Below are 20,582 nucleotides of genomic sequence, written 5' to 3' on the forward strand. Positions count from 1 at the left end.
ATTTCTGTTGATGGCTCTCTCATTCTCCCTGTCTCCTCAGCTCGAAACCTTGGGGTCATCTTTGACTCTTCTCTCTCCTTCTCTGATCATATCCAGCAGATCGCCAAGACCTGTCGTTTCTTTCTTTACAACATCCGTAAAATCCGCCCCTTTCTTTCCGAGCACTGTACCAAAACTCTCATCCACACCCTTGTCACCTCTCGTTTAGACTACTGCAATCTGCTTCTTGCTTGCCTCCCACTTAGTCACCTCTCCCCTCTCCAATCGGTTCAAAACTCTGCTGCCCGTCTCGTCTTCCGCCAGGGTCGCTTTACTCATACTACCCCTCTCCTCAAGTCGCTTCACTGGCTCCCTATCCGTTTTCGTATCCTATTCAAACTTCTTCTACTAACCTATAAATGTACTTACTCTGCTGCTCCCCAGTATCTCTCCACACTCGTCCTTCCCTACACCCCTTCCCGTGCACTCCGCTCCATGGATAAATCCTTCTTATCTGTTCCCTTCTCCACTACTGCCAACTCCAGACTTCGCGCCTTCTGTCTCGCTGCACCCTACGCCTGGAATAAACTTCCTGAGCCCCTACGTCTTGCCCCATCCTTGGTCACCTTTAAATCTAGACTGAAAGCCCACCTCTTTAACATTGCTTTTGACTCATAACCACTTGTAACCACTCGCCTCCACCTACCCTCCTCTCCTCCTTCCTGTACACATTAATTGATTTGATTTGCTTACTTTATTTTATTTGTCTATTAGATTGTAAGCTCTTTGAGCAGGGACTGTCTTTCTTCTATGTTTGTGCAGTGCTGCGTACGCCTTGTAGCACTATAGAAATGCTAAATAGTAGTAGTAGTAGTAATCTGTCCAGAATGCAGGTGCTGAATGCATGCAACTCGTGGGTCACATGGCAAGAAGCTTGTGGCTCTAATATGGGGGTTTTCAACCCAGTCCTCAGGACGCACCTTCAAGATATCCGCAATGAATACACATGAGCATTTGCATGCAAATCTATCTCATGCATATTCGTTCTGGGTATCCTGAAAACCTGACCAGCTAGAAGTATCCCAAAGACTGGGTTGAGAAACCCTGCTCTAGTTCTACCTCCACCTCTGCAGTCCTGCGGGGTTTGGGGAGGTGAGCCCTTTGCGCTGCACTTTCTTACTGTTCTCACATGAACTCAAGATTTGTCTAGTGGTAGTGAAAAGTAATCTGTCCCCATACAGATCCAAGGTGGCGCCTGGAGCAGACATGCGTTTTGGTAGCTCCTTACTCCCAGAAGAATCTATCAACTGGGTAAACCCTCAGCCCAGAAATGAGGAAGGGGAAAGCCTTTATGCTCACCTCCACAAGTCGGGTAGATACCCCCCTCCCCCCATGCGACAGATGACTCTGGATGAGCTTGGGCTACAAACCCCGGGAGTTCAAGAAAACACTACAAGAGGACCAACAGACGAACAGGACCATAGCGTAGCCCTCCCTCGATTACAGCACCCCCGAGACCGGGAAGAGAGTTGGAGGCAGCAGGATTAGATTGTAAGCTCTTTGAGCAGGGACTGTCTTTCTTCTATGTTTGTGCAGCGCTGCATACGCCTTGTAGCGCTATAGAAATGCTAAATAGTAGTAGTAGTAGTAGTAGATTATAGCTAACGGAAACACCCAGAAGTGGTGGGATTTCGGTAGCTGATAGTGGAGGACCCACAGCCGTATCGACCCCTGTGTTAACAGCTGAACAGGGAAGACAGGCATGTTATTTTTTTTAGCCTGTAACATCACAGAGCAGTCCAGTCGGAGGTAACGGCTAAACATCAAGGCCGGCTGAAATCACATTAGAAGTATTATGGAATACAATCCAGGGAATGAGTAACGCCCTTCAACAAATTTCAGGCTCCCTTCGGGAGATTAAACAAACTCAGAATCTACTGACCGGTAAGATAGAGGAACAAACCACCAAAGTAGAAGTTCTGGAAAATGAGGTAAATTCTTGAAAAAATTCTATTATGACGATAATAAAAGACAATAACTACCAAGCACGCAAGATATCTAGAGAATCAGCTTAGAAGAAATAATCTACGAATATTAAACTTTCCTAAATCTCCTCTTATTCCGGCATTAGAAATGCTTAAGAAATATTTTAGAGAAGTCTTGGGTATTTCATCTGATGGTTTTCCGCCAGTGATAAAGGCCCAATATATTACAGGAATAATATATTGGGAACTGAGTTGGATTCCCACTTCAGGCACAGGCAGCTCCTTGTGACTCTGGCAAGTCACTTAACCCTCCATTACCCCATGTAAGCCACATTGAGCCTGCCATGAGTGGGGAAAGCACAGGGTACAAATGTAACAAAAAAATGACTAATATTTCACAACCTGATTTAAATTTATCAGAATTTCTGGAACACTCCATGGAAGTTATTTCTGAAAGAACAACAATGTTGGTGTCGTTTGCCTTGGAGCCTGATTGGAATAACATCTTTAGACTGTATTTCCGTCATATTAATGCTCTTTTCCTAGGACAGATATTTCCGGACTTATCAAGGGACACTCAAAAAAGAAGAAAAGAGTTCTTGGCGTTCAAATCAAGAACCCTTAGATTAGGAGGAACTTTCCTCCTTAAATTTCCTTGTAGATGTATTGTCTCTTTGAGCTCCTCTAATTATGTTTTTTTTTTTTGAACCTGGGAAATTATTGGAATTTTTTAATGGTAAAGAATAAGTTGAGATCATTCTCGATTGCAATTACGCTACTTGGCTGTGCATTCTTGAATTACTCTAATAATTAATACTTGAAGTTTAAATGACTAATTTACCTAGTACTTGGATCACCTTATTGTGGACAAAGATTATTATAGTATTTTTCTTCTTTTTCTTTTTTTCCCCATTAATTTTGTAACCTTAGAGGTTTCCTGAATTTCATATGTTTGCGTTATTACATGAATGTAAATGAAAAAATTCATAAAATAAAATATTTTAAAAAAAAAAAGAAAAATGATCTGTCCTGAGTACGGAGGGAAAGGCGTGCTATGTTTCTTACGCTGGAGGTGAGGAAGGGCTTGAACAGGGAAGGCATGTGTGTTTCAGACATATCATTTCACATCATCTTGTTGGCGCTTATATTTATTTGGATTTATTTACTGCCTTTTTGAAGGAATTCACTCAAGGCGGTGTACAGTAAGAATAGATCAAACATGAGCAATAGACAATTATAGCAGTAAAAATAACAATACAAAAAGTATGGCATAGTTACTACTTACAGTGTCAACACAATACATAATAGAATATTTTAATTGACAGTGAAGGGTATAAGCAAAGATGGAACATATAGATAGGTAAGAGAGTAAGAGGAGTTAGAAAGTAAGGTGACTAATTTAGTTTCAACATTTTTATTGATGATATATCAAAATAAAGCACCAACAACATAAAGGAATCCTGTTCAGAAGGAATGGATCCTCAGAAGCTTTGCGGAGATTGGGTGGCAGAGCCGGTGGTGGGAGACGGGGCTAGTGCTGGGCAGACTTCTACGGTCTGTGCCCTGAAAATGGCAGATACAAATCAAGGTCAGGTATACACATAAAGTAGCACATATGAGTTTATCATGTTGGGCAGACTGGATGGACCGTGCAGCAGGGGCGTAGCTACGGGTGGGCCTGGGTGGGCCCAGGCCCACCCAATTTCAGTCCAGGCCCGCCCAGCGCCAGCTCCCATTGCCGGCCACTGCTGCTTTTCCTGATGAGCAGCAGTGGCCGGCGCTACAAAAAGAAGAAGCGCTCAGCTGACTGAGCTGAGCGCCAACGCGTCGCTAAGGAAGAGGAAAAAATGTTTTTAAAAAAATGCGGCACTGCAGGCAGCCTCGAAGCATTGGCTGCTGGCTCTGTGCAGGCTCCTCCCGTCTCTTACATCACTGCCCCTGCTTCGCTACAGGGGCAGTGACGTAAGAGACGGAAGGAGCCTGCAGAGCCAGCAGCCAATGCTTCGAGGCTGCCTGCAGTGCCGCGTTTTTTTTTAAAACATTTTTTCTCGTCGGGGGTTAGCGACGCGTTGGCGCTCAGCTCAGTCAGCTGAGCGCTTCTTCTTTTTGTAGCGCCGGCCCTGCTGCTCATCAGGAAAAGCAGCAGTGGCCGGCAATGGGAGCTGGGGCTGGTGGGCCTGAATGGGAGAGGGAAAATGGATGGCAGGATGGGGAGAAAGAGGGAAAATGGAAGGATGGGGAGAGAAAGAGGGAATACAGATGGGAGGATGGCAGAGAAAGAGGGAGAACAGAAGGATGGGGAGAGAAAGAGGGAATACAGATGGGAGGATGGCAGAGAAAGAGGGAAAACGGATGGAAGGATGGGGAGAGAGAGGGAAAACAGATGGAAGGATGGCAGAGAGAAGGAAAACAGATGGAAGGATGGGGAGAAAGAGGGAAAATGGATGGAAGGATGGGGAAAGAGGGAAACAGATGGAATGATGGCAGAGAAAGAGGGAAAATAGATGGGAGGATGGCAGAGAAAGAGGGAAAATGGAAGGATGTGGAGAGAAAGAGGGAAAACAGATGGGAGGATGGCAGAGAAAGAGGGAAAATGGAAGGATGTGGAGAGAAAGAGGGAAGACGCTGGATGGAAGGGTAGGGAGAAAGAGGACACTGGATGGAAGGATGCAGAAAGAAAGAGGGGAGACTATTGGAAGGATGGGGAGAGAGAGGGGAGACACTGGAAGGATGGGGAGAGAAAGAGGAGAGGCTGCATGGAAAGGGGGAGAAGTGAAAGATTGGAGAATAAGAGGAAGGGGCATGGGGAGAACAAGGGTGAGAAAAAGATGAAAAGCCATAAGTAGATGAAGGAAATTAAAGAATGGATAGTAAGAATGAATTAAATCTGGACAGAGAGAGAGAGAGAGAGAGAGAGAGGCAGAAAAATATTGAAGAAAGAAAGAAAAAGGAGAGAAAAATGACAAATGGCCAGGAAACCCTGGCAGAAGAGTTAAGCGAAAACGAAGGAAAGCAGAATCTAGAGACTGGGAGCAACACAATGAGAAAAAGTAAATGGCCATACAACAAAGGTAAAGAAAATAATTGTATTTTTAATTTAGGATAAAGTAATATGGTGTTAATAAAGTTTCAGAGACCAATACTTCCTTCCTTAGGTCAGGCGAGGATACCGTAACAGCATTACACTGACCTGAGGCAGGAGGTTTTGGCCTCTGAAAGCTCACTGAAAAGGATTAGGCTATTAAATAAATTGTCTGAAATCGGATGCACTGAAAAGCAGCACTTTACCCTGTGTGACAAATGCATCTGAGTGTGACTACATTTTGCTGGGGGAGGGGGGGGGGGTAGAGAGAAAATTTTATGCCCACCCACTTTGGGTTCAGGCCCACCCAAAATTGGCAGTCTGGCTACGCCACTGCCGTGCAGGTCTTTTTCTGCCGTCATCTACTATGTTACTATTACAAAACCAAATGGTTCGAGTAAGAGCAGAATGGCAATCACATCAACATTTTTAACACTTTTCTTCCCACCTTGTCCATTCCCATAACCCACCCTTCCCTAAGGCTTCTAAACAGCTGGGTTTATTTGTTACAGTAACAGAAAAGGTGACTAATTTAAAAGAAAGGTGCAATGATATATGTGTATCATTTGATAGAACCAGCTGTCCACTAAATGGCAATATTCAGGGGGAGATAAGCAGCTGTCTCCTGTTGACTATCACTGGCTCACCAGTTAAGTAACATTTAACCAGCCAGGTGGTGTTCCTGGTCAGTTATGATCATAAGCAAGGCATGATTGATTGTAGGAATACATACAAATCAACTACAGCTACTTAATGGTCACCTATTTATAGTATCAATTCCAGAGATAAGATGCATTCTTGAGGTTAGCTTAAGGACTAAGAGCAGAGGATAGCAAATTGGTTTCTGGCTAGCTGCATTCTCATAAGTTTAAGGGATTCCCCTAAGAAGAGTTTATTATTATTTGTTACATTTGTACCCCACATTTTCCCACCTATTTGCAGGCTCAATGTGGCTTATATAGTAACGTAAAGGTGTTCGCCAAGTCCAGTAGAGAAACAAATACAAGGCTGTATTATGATCGAATATGGTCAGTGTGTTTCAGTCACCAAGAAGGTCGCGGATAGGGAAGGTTGTATATATATTGTCCAGTACGATCATTGGTTATGCTGTGTTGCCGGTATGGGTGTTTACGTTGGATCGGTAGGGTAAGCCTTCTTGAACAGGTCGGATTTTAGTGATTTCCTGAAATTTAGGTGGTCGTGGATTGTTTTCACAGCTTTTGGGAGGGTGTTCCATAATTGTGCACTTATATAGGAGAAGCTAGATTCATAGGTTGTTTTGTATTTGAGTCCTTTGCAATTTGGGTAATGGAGGTTTAGGTATGTTCGTGATGATCCAGTGCTGTTTCTGGGAGGCAGATCTATACGGTCTATCATGGGGCTCATTTTCAAAGCACTTAGCCTTACAAAGTTCCATAGTAACCTATGGAACTTTTAAGTGCTTTGAAAACACGCCTCTATGTATCCTGGGACAACGCCGTAGATGATTTTGTGGACCAGGGTGCAGATTTTGAAGATGATCCGTTCTTTGATTAGGCTACAATGGATGGTCAGACAACACAATCATTTGAGGAAGTACGCGTGTTATCTTAGTTTGTTACTCTTCTTTTGCAGAGAGGGTTAAATCACACAGCTTCCCATGCATAATTTGTTACTCTACTACTGGCTGGCTATATAGTCAACGGCTCTTCGTTAGCCCTTTTATATCTGAAGGGGTTCATGTGGTCTCCAGCACCACCCTTAGCCTAATTAATTCACTCCACCATAAGCTGAGGAACTGTTAGTTACGAAAGAACAGGCCTTTTGAGGATGAAAAGTGGGATTCTCAGTTTAATCTATCATGGCTACATAATGGACACATGCTCTGGTGTAACACTTCATGTACAGATTTCTCTAATACACCAATGTAAGCCATTGCTCAAGCATGCTGCTTGCTAAAGAAGGTAATAAAATCAGCATCTGACCCTGAAACCAAACTGCTGCACCTCTACCGGACTCAGAGTCCATCTGCAGCTAAACAGCACCAAAGGGTTTTTAGTTTTTCAGTACATCCCATGGAGTTTCCCACGATGCACTGCTTTGTCCCTTTAACTACAGTCAGCAGATCAGGACTTGGAAACCTAACAGTCAACAGAAAGATGCCTGTTTTGGGACATGCTTTTAGTGTTCACACTTTCCAAAAATACTAGGACTAGGGGGCATGCGATGAAACTACAGTGTAGTAAATTTAAAACAAATCGGAGAAAATGTTTCTTCACCCAACGCATAATTAAACTCTGGAATTCGTTGCCGGAGAACGTGGTGAAGGCGGTTATCTTGGCAGAGTTTAAAAAGGGGTTAGACAGTTTCCTAAAGGACAAGTCCATAAACCACTACTAAATGGACTTGGGAAAAATCCACAATTCCGGGAATAACATGTATAGAATGTTTGTACGTTTGGGAAGCTCGCCAGGTGCCCTTGGCCTGGATTGGCCGCTGTCGTGAACAGGATGCTGGGCTCGATGGACCCTTGGTCTTTCCCCAGTGTGGCATTACTTATGTACTTATGTACAAAAATCAGGACTGCTCAGGGATTGGGTCAGTCTGGATTCGCAAGCAGTACTTTAAATTCAAATCCAGCATCTCTTCCTCAAGGGAGAGGGCCCGGGTGCCCTGAGCCCCAACCCCAAGGAGAGAGCCCAGACCCCCAATGCCCCCCACCCCCGGCTCTCGATCACTCCCCCAGTTCACAATACTTTTTCAAAAGTGTTCCATGCTGCAGCACCAGTGACAGCCTTACTCCCAGACCACCCCCGGCCCGCACCAGGCCAGCTCCCTCTGTCCAATCCCACCCTTTTTCCGAAAACAGGAAACTGCAGAAGGGGCAGGATGGGTCAGAGGGAAAGGTCCAGTGCATGCAGGAGGCAGCCTGTGAGCAAAGCTGTCACTGATGCTGGAACATAGAAGACATCTGAAAAGCCATTGTACACTGGGGACGTGAAAGGGCTGCGGGCAGGGCCAGGAGAGGAGGAAGACATGATGGAACATGGGGGGGGGGGGGGGGGAGGGAGAAGGTGTGCGGCACTTGCAGTCCGGATATTGTAATTTTTAGAGGCGTCTGGATTTCTGGCACTGAGAAGTTTGGACTTCTACTGTATTCTGCTTTTTGCCTCAGGATCAGCACAAAAGCTCACAACCTATTACAATGTCTCCCTTTTATTCCCAGGATACTCAGGAATGATGAGAAACAAGCTTAGAGCAGGCTGAAAAGCCATCAGTTACTCTGTTCACATGTACATTACCAAAAAGTTCAAAAAGTGGCCAACCTAAATGCACTAAGGCTGTGGTCTCCAACCTTTTTCATGTTAAGGGCTACAAAGCAGACACGAGAAAGCTCCAGGGGCCAACACTAAAATATTTTAGGCTTACACATGTCATTTTAAACACAAATTTTGATTGTACAAGGGCAGGCACTCCGCAAAAGGCACGCTACATGAGAACCTGTATAAAAATGAATATTTTAAGATGCAGACTTGTGTTGCCCTAATTATACCAGTGTTACTAGTTGCAAATATTTATGACAAACAGGGGAAGCATGGTCTGGACACTTGGGAGTGATCCAACAGGCACCGTGCCTCTCTCTTGCCCCAAGACTGCTGTTTGAACATAACTATTGTTCACCTGACTGCCTGTAGCTCCTCATTCGTCACCTTCTACTTAATAAGGCAGCACTCGATCAACCGGAAGGCTCCATTTCTCTGCACACGTTAAACTTATAAGCAGAGGTATAAACCTCACTTACTGTATCACGGGATCAGAGAGATGCTAATCATTCATGTGGATTTCTCGTTAAGTCACTGCTTCCACTCAAGCTCAGAAGCCCAAGGTTAGGCCATCAAAAATAAAACTTAAAAAAGGAAAAGCAACACAGTCTGTGGACAGAGCTAAAAAAAAATTTGAAAATCTGCACGCCTGAAGGATGCGGCACCGTCAAGAGGCAGGCAGAGAAAAAGCCCCGCGATGCTCCCCTGGGTAGCATGTGTGCACACACAAGCATGCAAACATATGCGTGTAAGTCTCACTTTGGTTCATAAAGTTCACTATGCCAGAATTCCAATGTATCTTTTGCAGCAATTCCTTACGTCCCATGTAGAGCCTTGAGATCATCCCAATCTAACACGCTAGTTATCCCTTCATTTTGACTCCACTCAATCTAAGTATCATTGGTCCAACTGCTTTGAAATAATTTTTTTTTCTAGGGTGGTATATCAAACTTTAATAAACCTGTAACCTAAGAGACTTAAGCTTATTAATCCCATGTAGACAGAATTGCAGTAGTCTAGTCTTGATAGCACTGTGGTTTGCATTACCTGCTGGAGGAAAATGTTCCAGAATTTGTCTGACCAGTCTGAGCATCATAAAGGCTTTAGTCACTGTTGCGCCATTTGCTTTTATCATCTTGACACCAGAAGATAGTAACATGGTAGATGACGGCAAATAAAGACCTTGTATGGTCCATCCAGTCTGCCCAACAAGATAAACTCGTAGCATAAGGGATGATGTGATATTACGTGTATATACTTGATCTTGATTTGTCCTTGCCATTTTCAGGGCACAGACCATAGAAGTCTGCCCAGCACTGGCTTTGCTTCCCAATTGCTGGTGTTGCCATCTAATCACCGTTAAACTTGTTTGGTTCCGTGCCTTCTATGCAAGATTCCTTTGTGTTTATCCCACACATTTTTGAATTCTGTTACCATTTTCATCTCTACCACCTCCCGTGGGAGGGCATTCCAGGTATCTACCACCCTCTATGTGAAAAGTACTTCCTGACTTTATTCCTGAGTCAGCTCCCTTAAACCTCAATTCATGTCCTCTAGTTCTACCACCTTCCCATCTCTGGAAAAGATTTGCTTATAGATTAATACATTTCAGATATCTGAATGTCTGTATCATATCACCCCTGTCTCTCTTTTCCTCCAGGGTATACATGTTCAGGTCCTTAAGTCTCTCTTCATAAGTCTGGTGACGCAGACCCCATACTATTTTCATTGCTTTTCTCTGAACCGCTTCAAGTCTTTTTACATCTTTAGCAAGATACGGCATCCAAATCTGAACACAATACTCCAAGTAGGGCCTTACCAATGACTTCTACGGGACATCAACACCTCCTTTCTTCTGCTGGTTATACCCCTCTCTATGCAGCCTGGCATCCTTATGGTCATGGCCACTGCCTTGTTGAATGTTTTGCTACCTTGAGCTCCTCAGACACTATCTCCCCAAAGTCCGTCTCCTAATCTGTGCTTATCAATCTCTCTCCTCCTATCTGGTACATCTGTTTTGGATTTCTGCACCCCAAGTGCATCACTCTGCACTTCTTGGCATTAAATTTTAACTTCTACACAAATAAGAAACCTGTTAGTAATCCTTAAATTCACACTTATCTCCTAAAACTTTTTTGTCATTAAAAAAATAATTAAAGTGATTGGTGCTCAGAAAAATTAGAGTAACAGCTTATCAAGTACTGGAAGAGCAATCTTCAATGGTGTTATAATGCACTTAAAAAAAAAAGCCATCATCACACCACCCTGCCTGACTCATTGACTGAACAAATGACTTGAAAGAGCCGCAATATTTACTTCTAAGTAGTCCAATATGGCTCAACAGTTAATGTTTTAAAGCTTCAATAATCAAGTAAAAAAAGTTCTTCTTATTGAAAATAAAATAAAATTTAACTGTCAGACCTTTGCCCATTCTCCTAATTTTTGGATATCTCTTCTCATGGTTTGTACTCTATTGGCTATCTTCGTGCCATCTGCAAAAAGGGCAAATTTTTCCTTCTAACCCTTCAACATTGTTTTCCCACAAATATATTAAACAGAGTCGGCCCCAGTACCATCCCCTGAGGGACTCCACTGTTCGCTTTCCTTTCCTCCGAGCAGATTCCATTTCGCCACCCTCTTGTCGCCTGTTGGTTCAACCAGTTTCCAGTCCAGTTCACCACTTTGGGTCCCAAGTTCAGCCCTCTCAGCTTATTCATGAGTCTTCTTTCAGGAACTGTTTCAAAGGCTTTTCTGAAATCCAGTTCACCACTTTGGGTCCTAAGTTCAGCCATCTCAGTTTATTCATGAGTCTTCTGTGTGGAACTGTTTCAAAGGCTTTGCTGAAATCCAAGTATATTACATCTAGCGCATGTCCTTTATCCAGTTCTTTGATCTTTCAAGTCAAAGAAATCAATAAGATTTGTTTGGCAGGATTTTCCTTTTGTAAAGCCATGTTGCATCAGATCCTGCAACCTACTGGATTCTAGAAAGTTAACTATCTTTTCCTTCAGCAGTGACTCCATTATTTTTCCTACCACTGATGTGAGCCTTACTGGCCTATAGTTTCCCACATCTTCCCTGTCCCCACTTTTGTGAAGAGGGACCACATCAGCTCGTCTCCAATCCTGTGGAATCTCTCTTGTCTCTAAAGATCTATTAAATCCCTTATTTATGTATTTATTTAAAATATTTATAAACTGCTCTATCCAGTTGACCTAGGCAGTGTACAACACAGGAATATACATAATCATTAGGATCAAAACAGTACATATTTAAAACAAACACATAGAGCAACTAATATTGTACAGTGAGCACCACCCTACATCATGATACCAACCAAAGCTCAGCTGGCCTTCAGCTGCTTCTTGAATTGCACAATAGATGACACCACTCGCATTTCCACTGGCAAGGTATTCCAAATCAAGGCACCAGCAATTTGAAGCAGATCGATTAGCATCAAGCTAGATGCACCTAAATGAAGGGATATCTAATAAGCACTTATCAACAGGACGCAAATTTCAAGAAGGCTGTTAAAAGCTAAAAGAAGAAACCAATGAGGGAGGAGTGTCAGCCTTCAAGGCTTTAAAAATCAGAGTCTGAACCTTGAACCTGATCTGCCAGAACACTGGAAGCCAATGCAGATCCCTCAAACTCAGAGTAATATAGTTAAAGTTTGACAAACTGGACAAGAGCCTGGCGGCAGAATTTTGCACAATCTTCAGGGAATGAATCGTAGACTTTGAGATGCCAAGATACAGAGAGTTACAGTAATCCAACACTGTCAGTACCAAAGCCTTCAAAACAGTCCGAAAATTAACCTTAGAGAGCAGCTTCTTCAAACGTCGCAGCAATCTCGGTCTAATAATGTGTCTGAATAATCCTCTATGTATGAGACTTAAAAGAAGCTCAGTTCAAATTCACACCAAGGTACTTACACTCAGTAGTAATAGGAATTTCAACACCTGCAAAATTCTGTGCACCATGCCGAGACCCAGGACTCAAATGATTTGGCAGAAACAGAATATGAGTTTTTCCTAGATTCAGCCTCAATCTGTTGGCAGAACACCAAGCGCTTAGCTTTTGAAAGCACATCATAAGAAAAAACAAAGTATCAGGAACATACCACTGTACTAGAATAAAAAACTGAATGTCATCAGCATAAAGCCAATAATGGACTCCCAAGCATGAAAGCACACGGCAGACCAATATCAAATAAATATGAAATAAGATTGCAGAGAGGGCAGAACCCTGAGGGACTCCTGTTGTGATAGGAGACCAAGCTGACTTGTTACCATCCATAAAAACCTCTAAAAAAATAATAATAATAATTAATAAATGATCGAACAAAAAAGGACGAAACCCACTGCAACACAGTACCCTGAATACCCAAAGAGTACAGCCTGTTAAGCAGTATTTCATGATGAATTGTGTCAAAGGCAGCAGAAACATCCAAGAATATCATAAGATATTCCTCACATTGATCAAATCCAGCCTGAATTGAATCCAAAACAGAGACTAACAACGTCTCGGTACAATGCTTAGCTCTAAAACCATACTGAAATACATCATTTAACTCATTCTGCTCCAGAAAATCCTGCAATTAATCCGACACCAGTTTCTCCAAACTTTTTGCTAGAAATTTAAAGGATGAAATAGGGCAATAATTTACCACCTGAGTAGGATCCAGAGCACTATCCTTCAACAAGGGATGAACAGAACCCTTTTTTAGAGTCACAGGAACAGCCCCTTCCTGCAACGACTTATTCATGATGGCAGTTAGAGGGAATAAAAGGTTATTTTTCAGAGCTTTAAAAAGCGCTGGGGAATAGTCATTGAACGGACAACAAGAGGGGTTAACCCTACTCATCGCAGTCTTCACCTGCTTCTTGGAGACTATCGAAAAACTCAACCATCTATCCTCCAGAACACAGGTCTGCTCCTGAGGTAGTCCAACATCACCAAAGGAACTAGAAATATCAGCCACCTTCTTTAAGAAAAAATCCACAAACTACTGACACGATATACTACAGAAAGGCGCGGATGGCGGAGTAGTCTTAACCCATTTAAACAACTGATGAGCAGAGGAAGATGCCTTAGCAATAGACTCATTAAAGAACTGATTCTTCGCAAGCAACAACTCCCACAGACAAATGTCCAACTACATCTTGTAGTCAGACATGCAAATGGCATCTGATTACTAAGCAGTCACGCTTTTTCCTCCTAAGGGATTACTTCAGTGCCTGCAGAGCATCAGTAAACCAAGGAGCACCAGTTTTACGCACAAAGGTAACTTGCCTTGAAGGGAGCAATAATATCCAAACACTCTGTCTCTGAGCTTTACCAAAGGTCAAAGGCTTCAGAAGCAGATAGCGCACTTACATTAGCCAATGACCCTTCAATTGTACGGGATCAACCGTACCCTTCACATGCCTGGTCCAATGAAACCCCAGGCCAAAAGGCTCAGAGAACATCAAAACAGCCAAAGAGATCAAACAGCAGTCAGACCATGGCACTGGCATCAGAGAGGCAGCCATGGCATGACTAGATACAAAAGACTCATCCAGAAAGCCTAAGTGACCTGCCATACGAGTACTAGAAGTGAAAATTTGCTTCTAGCCCAAACCCACAAGAGCCCCCCCAAAAAAATCAGAAATAACTGTCAGAAGCGATTAGATCAAAATTGAAATCTCTAATAAGATAGTTTTATGAGGGGAGATTCCATTAGAAAGCAAAATGTTAGAAATAATAGAACTATCAGAATAAAGAGCCCCAGGAGGACATTAGGACAAACAGTGAGCCTAGGAGAAGACAGGTACAAAAGCTCACAAACACTAGAGTTCAAGGCATGTTTCTGACGAACAAAATCGATTCTTCGCCAAGACCATCAAGCCACCCACCCCCCTTACCTACCCGAGACTGGACAAAGACATTGTAATCTACGTGTATAGAATACATGTATAGAATGTTTGTACGTTTGGGAAGCTTGCCAGGTGCCCTTGGCCTGGATTGGCCGCTGTCGTGGACAAGATGCTGTGCTCGATGGACCCTTGGTCTTTTCCCAGTGTGACATTACTTATGTACTTATGTACTTATGTACGTGGCCAATTTGGTTAACTAGCATGGTATCTGTGTCACTCAGCCAAGTTTCAGTAATACACAACAAGACAGGACTATGAGTCACAAGCAGATCCCTCAGTTCTCCTATCTTGTTTCTAACCGACCGAGCATTGATGAGCAAAACAGATAAATTAGTTGTCTGACAAGTAGCAGAGAAAGCGGACACAACCTGACTAGAATTAAATCCTTTGGACACCTCCTTTAGGGCCTGGAGCAAGACAATGGACCATATCTACCAGAAATCGCACCCATATTCACCAAGAAAAGAAAAAGAAGATAAGCAAACAAAGAGATACTGCCCAAATTCCGCACAAAGGAGCTCTCCTTTGCCACCCTCCTTCATCGGCACAACAGTTGGCATGCAACCACCGGCATGCGTCGCCTCTGACACTGGCTTCTCAATGAACTCAATGCCCTAGGTGATGTCATAGGGGGGGTCAGAGCTGAAGCTGGGATGGTAGGAAGGCAGGCAAGGAATCACTCAGGCAATACAAACACACAGTTTTCAGCCCATCATTTGATGGCAGAAAGAGCTGAGAAACTTAAGAGGTCCCACCAGGACTTCTCTGAGCTCTCTCAGTATCCTGTGATGTATCCCATCTAGTCCCATAGCTTTGTCCACTTTCAGATTTTCAAGTTGTTTATAAACGCTTTCTTCTGTGAAAGGTGCAATATACACTCTATTCCCAGATATACCCTCAGCTGCCGACCGTGGTCGTTCTCCAGGGTTTTCTTCTGTGAACACCAAAGGGAAGTATGTATTTATTTATTAGGATTTATTTACCGCCTTTTTAAAGGAATTCACTCAAGGCGGTGTACAGTAAGAATAAATCAAGTATGAGCAATAGACAATTACATCAGTAAAAATATTCAAATAACAGTACAAAGTATGGCACAGTATACTACTTACAATGTCAACACAATATGTAATAGAACATTTTAATTGACAGTGTAGGGTATAAGCAAAGATGGAACATATAGATAGGTAAGAGAGTAAGAAGATTTTGAAAATAAGGTGACTAATTTAAGGAAAGGTGCATATGAGGTCAGAGAGATGGTTAAATATCATGCATGCCCTTAAAAAAACTCCAGACAGCGCAGAACACAGCAGCGAGGCTGCTATTTGGCAAATCTCGATTTGAGGCAGCAACACCCCTTCGTGAGAAGCTCCACTGGCTCCTGATCAAGGAGCGGATTGTTCAAAGTCTGCGCCCTTACACACAAGATTATATGTGGGGACGCTCCTGCCTACATGTACAATCTGGTCGACCTCCCACCCAGGAATGTCGTGCAGTCATCCCGCACCTACCTCAATTTCCACTTTCCTACCTGCAGGAACTTACGATACAAGCTGCTCTTTGCCTCTTCATTTTGCTTCCAGTGCCCCCGTTATTGGAATGCTCTCCCATCAGCGTTAAAAGCGACCACTGATCACAGCCTATTCAAGAAATCCCTGAAGACCTACCTATGTGATCGTTCATTCTCCTCAGCAGCTTGATCCTTGCATCTCCGCCTTCCATTCCCCTCCAGTTTTCCCTCCCTCCCCTTCTCTACTTTTTTTTTCCCCCCTTCTCTTCAGCTTTGCACTACTGTTATTATGATGTACCTTCTCCTGCATTGTACGCCACATAGAGCCCACCTTGGTGGGAATGTGTGGGATATAAATGTTCACAATAAATAAATAAATAAAATATCTCAGCTAGGGTAAGAGTGGATAAACATGTCCTGTTGCAGTATGTGCAGGCCGAGTCACTCCTTGTGTGTGTAAGCGAGACTAACAAGTTAGTTACTTCTTCCATTAAAGGCCTGGTTGAAGAGCCAAGCTTTCACCTGCTTCCTGAAGTAGAGGTAGTCTTCTGTTAAGCAGAGCCTTTCAGGGAGTGCATTCCAGAGTGTGGGGGCTACTCCGGAGAAGTCTTTCTTGCGGGTATCACATCGTGTAATGTCTTTTCTAATGTTTAGCACATTCACTTTATCCTCATTATTCTCCACAAAGCTATTCTCAGCATCTTTCAGTCTTACAATTCCATTCTTAGCTTTTCTACTTCCCCCAATATATCTATCTGAATATAAATAATAGCAAGCCTAACCTAAATTACTTCTTTAAGTCAAGTAGTTGTAGGAGGAAAAGACATCAGATGCTCGACATGTTATCGTGGGTTTTTTCCACCATCAATTGTAAATTAAATGAAAGTATGAGGACACTTATTTTAGCTCAAAAATGGCTTCTTGACAGTTATCTCAACAGAGAGCCTCCATTTCACTAAGTGCTTCTTCGGAAGACCAACCGACCGTATATGTGTTTTTTCAAATTATACTTTCTCCTATAATTGCTTGATTAGATCGACTTGTTATTCTTACTATCCTTAATATCTCTGTAACACCAATTGTATTTTTTGTACCCTGAAATGGTGATGCCATAACAGGTCTTTGTAAGCCACATTGAGTCTGCAAATAGGTGGGAAAATGTGGGATACAAGTGCAATAAATAAATAAATAAACCATAATCTTTCACACTTAACACTGTTTTTTAACTAAATGAAGGTCCTTTGAAAACCAAGAAAATGATCTTCCATTTCTTCTTAAACCTCCACTTCCCCAATTGCAAAGGCGTGAAATACAAAACGCTACATGCATCAACCTTTTCTCACATGAGCACGCAGTATTGGAATACACTGCCACGCAACTTAAGAACAATCAACGAGCAAGCTTCCTTCCGCAGATCACTGAAGACCCATCTTTTCGAAAAGATTTACGGAAAGAACCAAAACACATAAAGTCCACACCTACTATTCACGAATGCATCACACATTCACCTCGGAACTCTCATTCCCGTAATATCACATCATTCATAACTTCAATCACAGAAAGATATATATCATATGTCTTTATGCCTTCTTATCGCCCTCTAAGCTCCCATTGTTTCCTCCCAATGCTTCAATGTTTGTGCTCCATTGTTACACTCCCAAGGACACTCCAATTGTTTCGCATAATTATGCAAAATGTAATCCATAACCAATCTGTAACAAATTGTATTTCCAATATTTAACTCGTATTGAGGGGCATAATTGAACGAAAACGCCTATCTCCATGGGCGTTTATCTCCGAGAACGGGTCCGTGAAGGGGCGGACCGAACCATATTTTCGAAAAAAATAGACGCCCATGTTTTATTCAACAATGTGTGAGCTGGGCGTTTTTGTTTTTCAGCGATAATGGAAAATGAAAGCGCCCAGCTCAAAAACGAATAAATCCAAGACATTTATTCGTGGGAGGGGCCAGGATTCGTAGTGTACTGGTCCCCCTCACATGCCAGGACATCAACCGGGCACCCTAGGGAGCACTTTTACAAAACCAACAAAACAGGTAAAAGAGCTCCCAGGTGCATAGCACCCTTCCCTTGTATGTTGAGCCCCCCAAATCCCCCTCAAAACCCACTGCCCACAAGTCTACACCATTACTATAGCCCTAAGGGGTGAAGGGGGGCACCTACATGTGGGTACAGTGGGTTTGGGGGGGTTGGATGACTAATAAGCATTAAGCAGCACAATTGTAACAGGTAGGGGGGATGGGCCTGGGTCCACCTGCCTGAAGTCCACTGCACCCCCTAACAACTCCTCCAGTGACCTGCATACTGCTGCCAGGGAGCTGGGTATGACATTTGAGGGTGAAAATAAAAATTTGTGAAACATCATTTTTTTGTGGTGGGAGGGGGTTAGTGACCACTGGGGGAGTCAGGGGAGGTCATCCCCGATTCCCTCCAGTGGTCATCTGGTCATTTAGGGCACTTTTTGGGGCCTTATTCGTGAAAAAACAGGGTCCAGGAAAAGTGTCCTAAATTCTAGCTAAAAACGCATACTTTTTTCCCATTATCAGTGAAATGCGCCCATCTTTGTTCGGCAGATAACCACGCCCCAGTTCCGCCTTCGCCACACCTCTGACACGCCCCCATCAACTTTGTCCGCATCCACGACGGAGTGCAGTTGAAAACGTCCAAAAATCGGCTTTCGATTATACCGCTTTATTCGGTTTTGTGAGATAAACGTCCATCTCCCGATTTAGGTCGGAACTTGGGCGTTTTTCTCGTTCGATTATAAGCAGGATTGTAAGCCACACTGAACCCGCAAAAAGGTGGGAAAATGTGGGATACAAATGCAATAAATAAATAAATAAATGTTGTCTAGGCTTTTCGGAAGAATATTGTAATAATGTTTCCTTTATGTAAACATTCCAGTCTGACCACATTGTACCTGAATCAGATCGCAAATCGGTCAATTGATATTGAATTTGTGACCAAAATTGATCACCCATGCATGGATGGCTTCATGCCTTGGTGGCAACATCATCAAGAGCTACAAACATCCACCTTCATTGGTTCATATCTCTCAACACATCATCAAAAGTGGCCATTTTTGGCCTTTGCTGATTACATTGTCAGGGCAGCGTTGGGTACACAATCTGCAACAAAGAGAACATTGGGACTGGCTCTCAGGCTGGATGAAAAGTACCTGCCGGCTATACTTAGCATGTGAATTGCACTTTAGACACCCCTGTACTAGCTAATATTCATTCCTTCACAATGTGAAAATTATATTCAAGCAGATGAAAATTGCCCTTTTATCCTAGACTAGTATTTTATGTAGTAATTAGCTTTTTGGAAGATGCATAAAAAGGATTTTTAATGCACTTCCTAGGTGTTGAAGGCATGTGGCCTCACGATTCGCAGACACAGCATCTGAGTGCTTTAATACAGTGGGTCTCAACCCAGTTCTCAGGACACACCCAGCAGGATATCCACAATGAATATGTATGAGAGAGATTTGCACCAAGGAAGCAGTGCCTACAGATTTATCTCATCCATATTCATTGTGGATATCCTAAAAACATGGCTGGCTGGGTGTGCCTCCAGGACTGGGCTGGGAAGCACTGTTTTAATGTCTGCTCTTCCATATTCTAAATGTTTGTAAAACATCCATCTTAAATACTAAATAACAACGCTACACACGATCTATACGTAACCGATCTTTTACCTCATGACTGATCACCTCTTTGATATTCATGATCAAGCATTACCACTTCAAGCTTATGCTGAACAGGGACTCTCTATACAGTGGCGTTCCTAGGGAGGGGGGCAGTGGCTGCGGTCCGCCCTGGGTGCACACCGCTGGGGGTTTGCCACGCGCCTGTCGGCTCCGCTCGTTCCGTTCTCCCTCTGCCCCGGAACAGGTTACTTCCTGTTCCGGGGCAGAGGGAGCATGGAACGAGCAAAGCCGACAGGTGCGCGGCACCCCCCCCCCCCCCCCCCCCCAGCAGGTAAAAATGCACCCGGGGGGGGGGGGGGCACATCGGCGATCCGCCCCGGGTTTCAGCCGCCCTAGGAACGCCACTGTCTCTATAATCAATGACCTAAAGTATCTTACAATCCAATTTATATAATCCAGCTCTCTATAATCGATGACCTAATGTATCTTACAATCCAACTTATTCTCAGAAACTTCATGCAAGACCATAATTTATTTTCTTTCCCATGTATATATGCAAATGATATATATTTATACCGTGATCTGTTCCATATATGCCATGTTCCATGTATCTTACCATATATGTATGCACCTTAATGCAATACCATTTGTAATTCTGGTACCTGGAAATGGCAACCGGCATTATGGCAGATGTAAGCCACATTGAGCCTGCAAATTGGTGGGAAAATGTGGGATACAAATGCTACAAATAATAATAATAATAATATCTCCACTTCTACTTATAACAGTGGCAGACTTCAGCTGACTCTTCTGTAATGTAGCTTCTCTCTTTCAGGGGACACGGCCGTGTACAAAGATGGTACTTACTGGATTCTGGGCCGCACCTCAGTGGACATCATTAAGAGTGGGGGTTATAAAATCAGTGCCCTGGAAGTAGAGCGCCACCTACTGGTACACCCTAGTATAACAGGTACTTATGAAGTGCTACTCAAGTAAGGTCCTGCTTTCACCAATCTGGTGTGGACTAGAGCAGGTGAAAAATTACATAACCACATGAATTAGCGTTTGTCATTTTGAGAAAACTGGAGGCTAAGAAATCCTATAATTAATGCTAACATGCCTGTAATGATAACAGCA

General features: G+C 43.2%; 1 protein-coding gene across 3 annotated transcripts in view; it reads left to right on the forward strand.

The window, feature by feature from the left end:
- ACSF3 (acyl-CoA synthetase family member 3) overlaps positions 1-20,582 on the forward strand; it is a 230,883-nt gene that overhangs the window by 195,763 nt on the left and 14,538 nt on the right. For all 3 annotated transcript variants that reach the window (XM_030204602.1, XM_030204600.1, XM_030204601.1), the window contains one exon: positions 20,281-20,415. In XM_030204602.1, coding sequence (XP_030060462.1) covers positions 20,281-20,415 — 135 coding nt within the window. The remainder of the gene's footprint in view (positions 1-20,280; positions 20,416-20,582) is intronic.

The sequence above is a fragment of the Microcaecilia unicolor genome, chromosome 5 (assembly GCF_901765095.1).
Source record: "Microcaecilia unicolor chromosome 5, aMicUni1.1, whole genome shotgun sequence".
Taxonomy (NCBI): domain Eukaryota; kingdom Metazoa; phylum Chordata; class Amphibia; order Gymnophiona; family Siphonopidae; genus Microcaecilia; species Microcaecilia unicolor.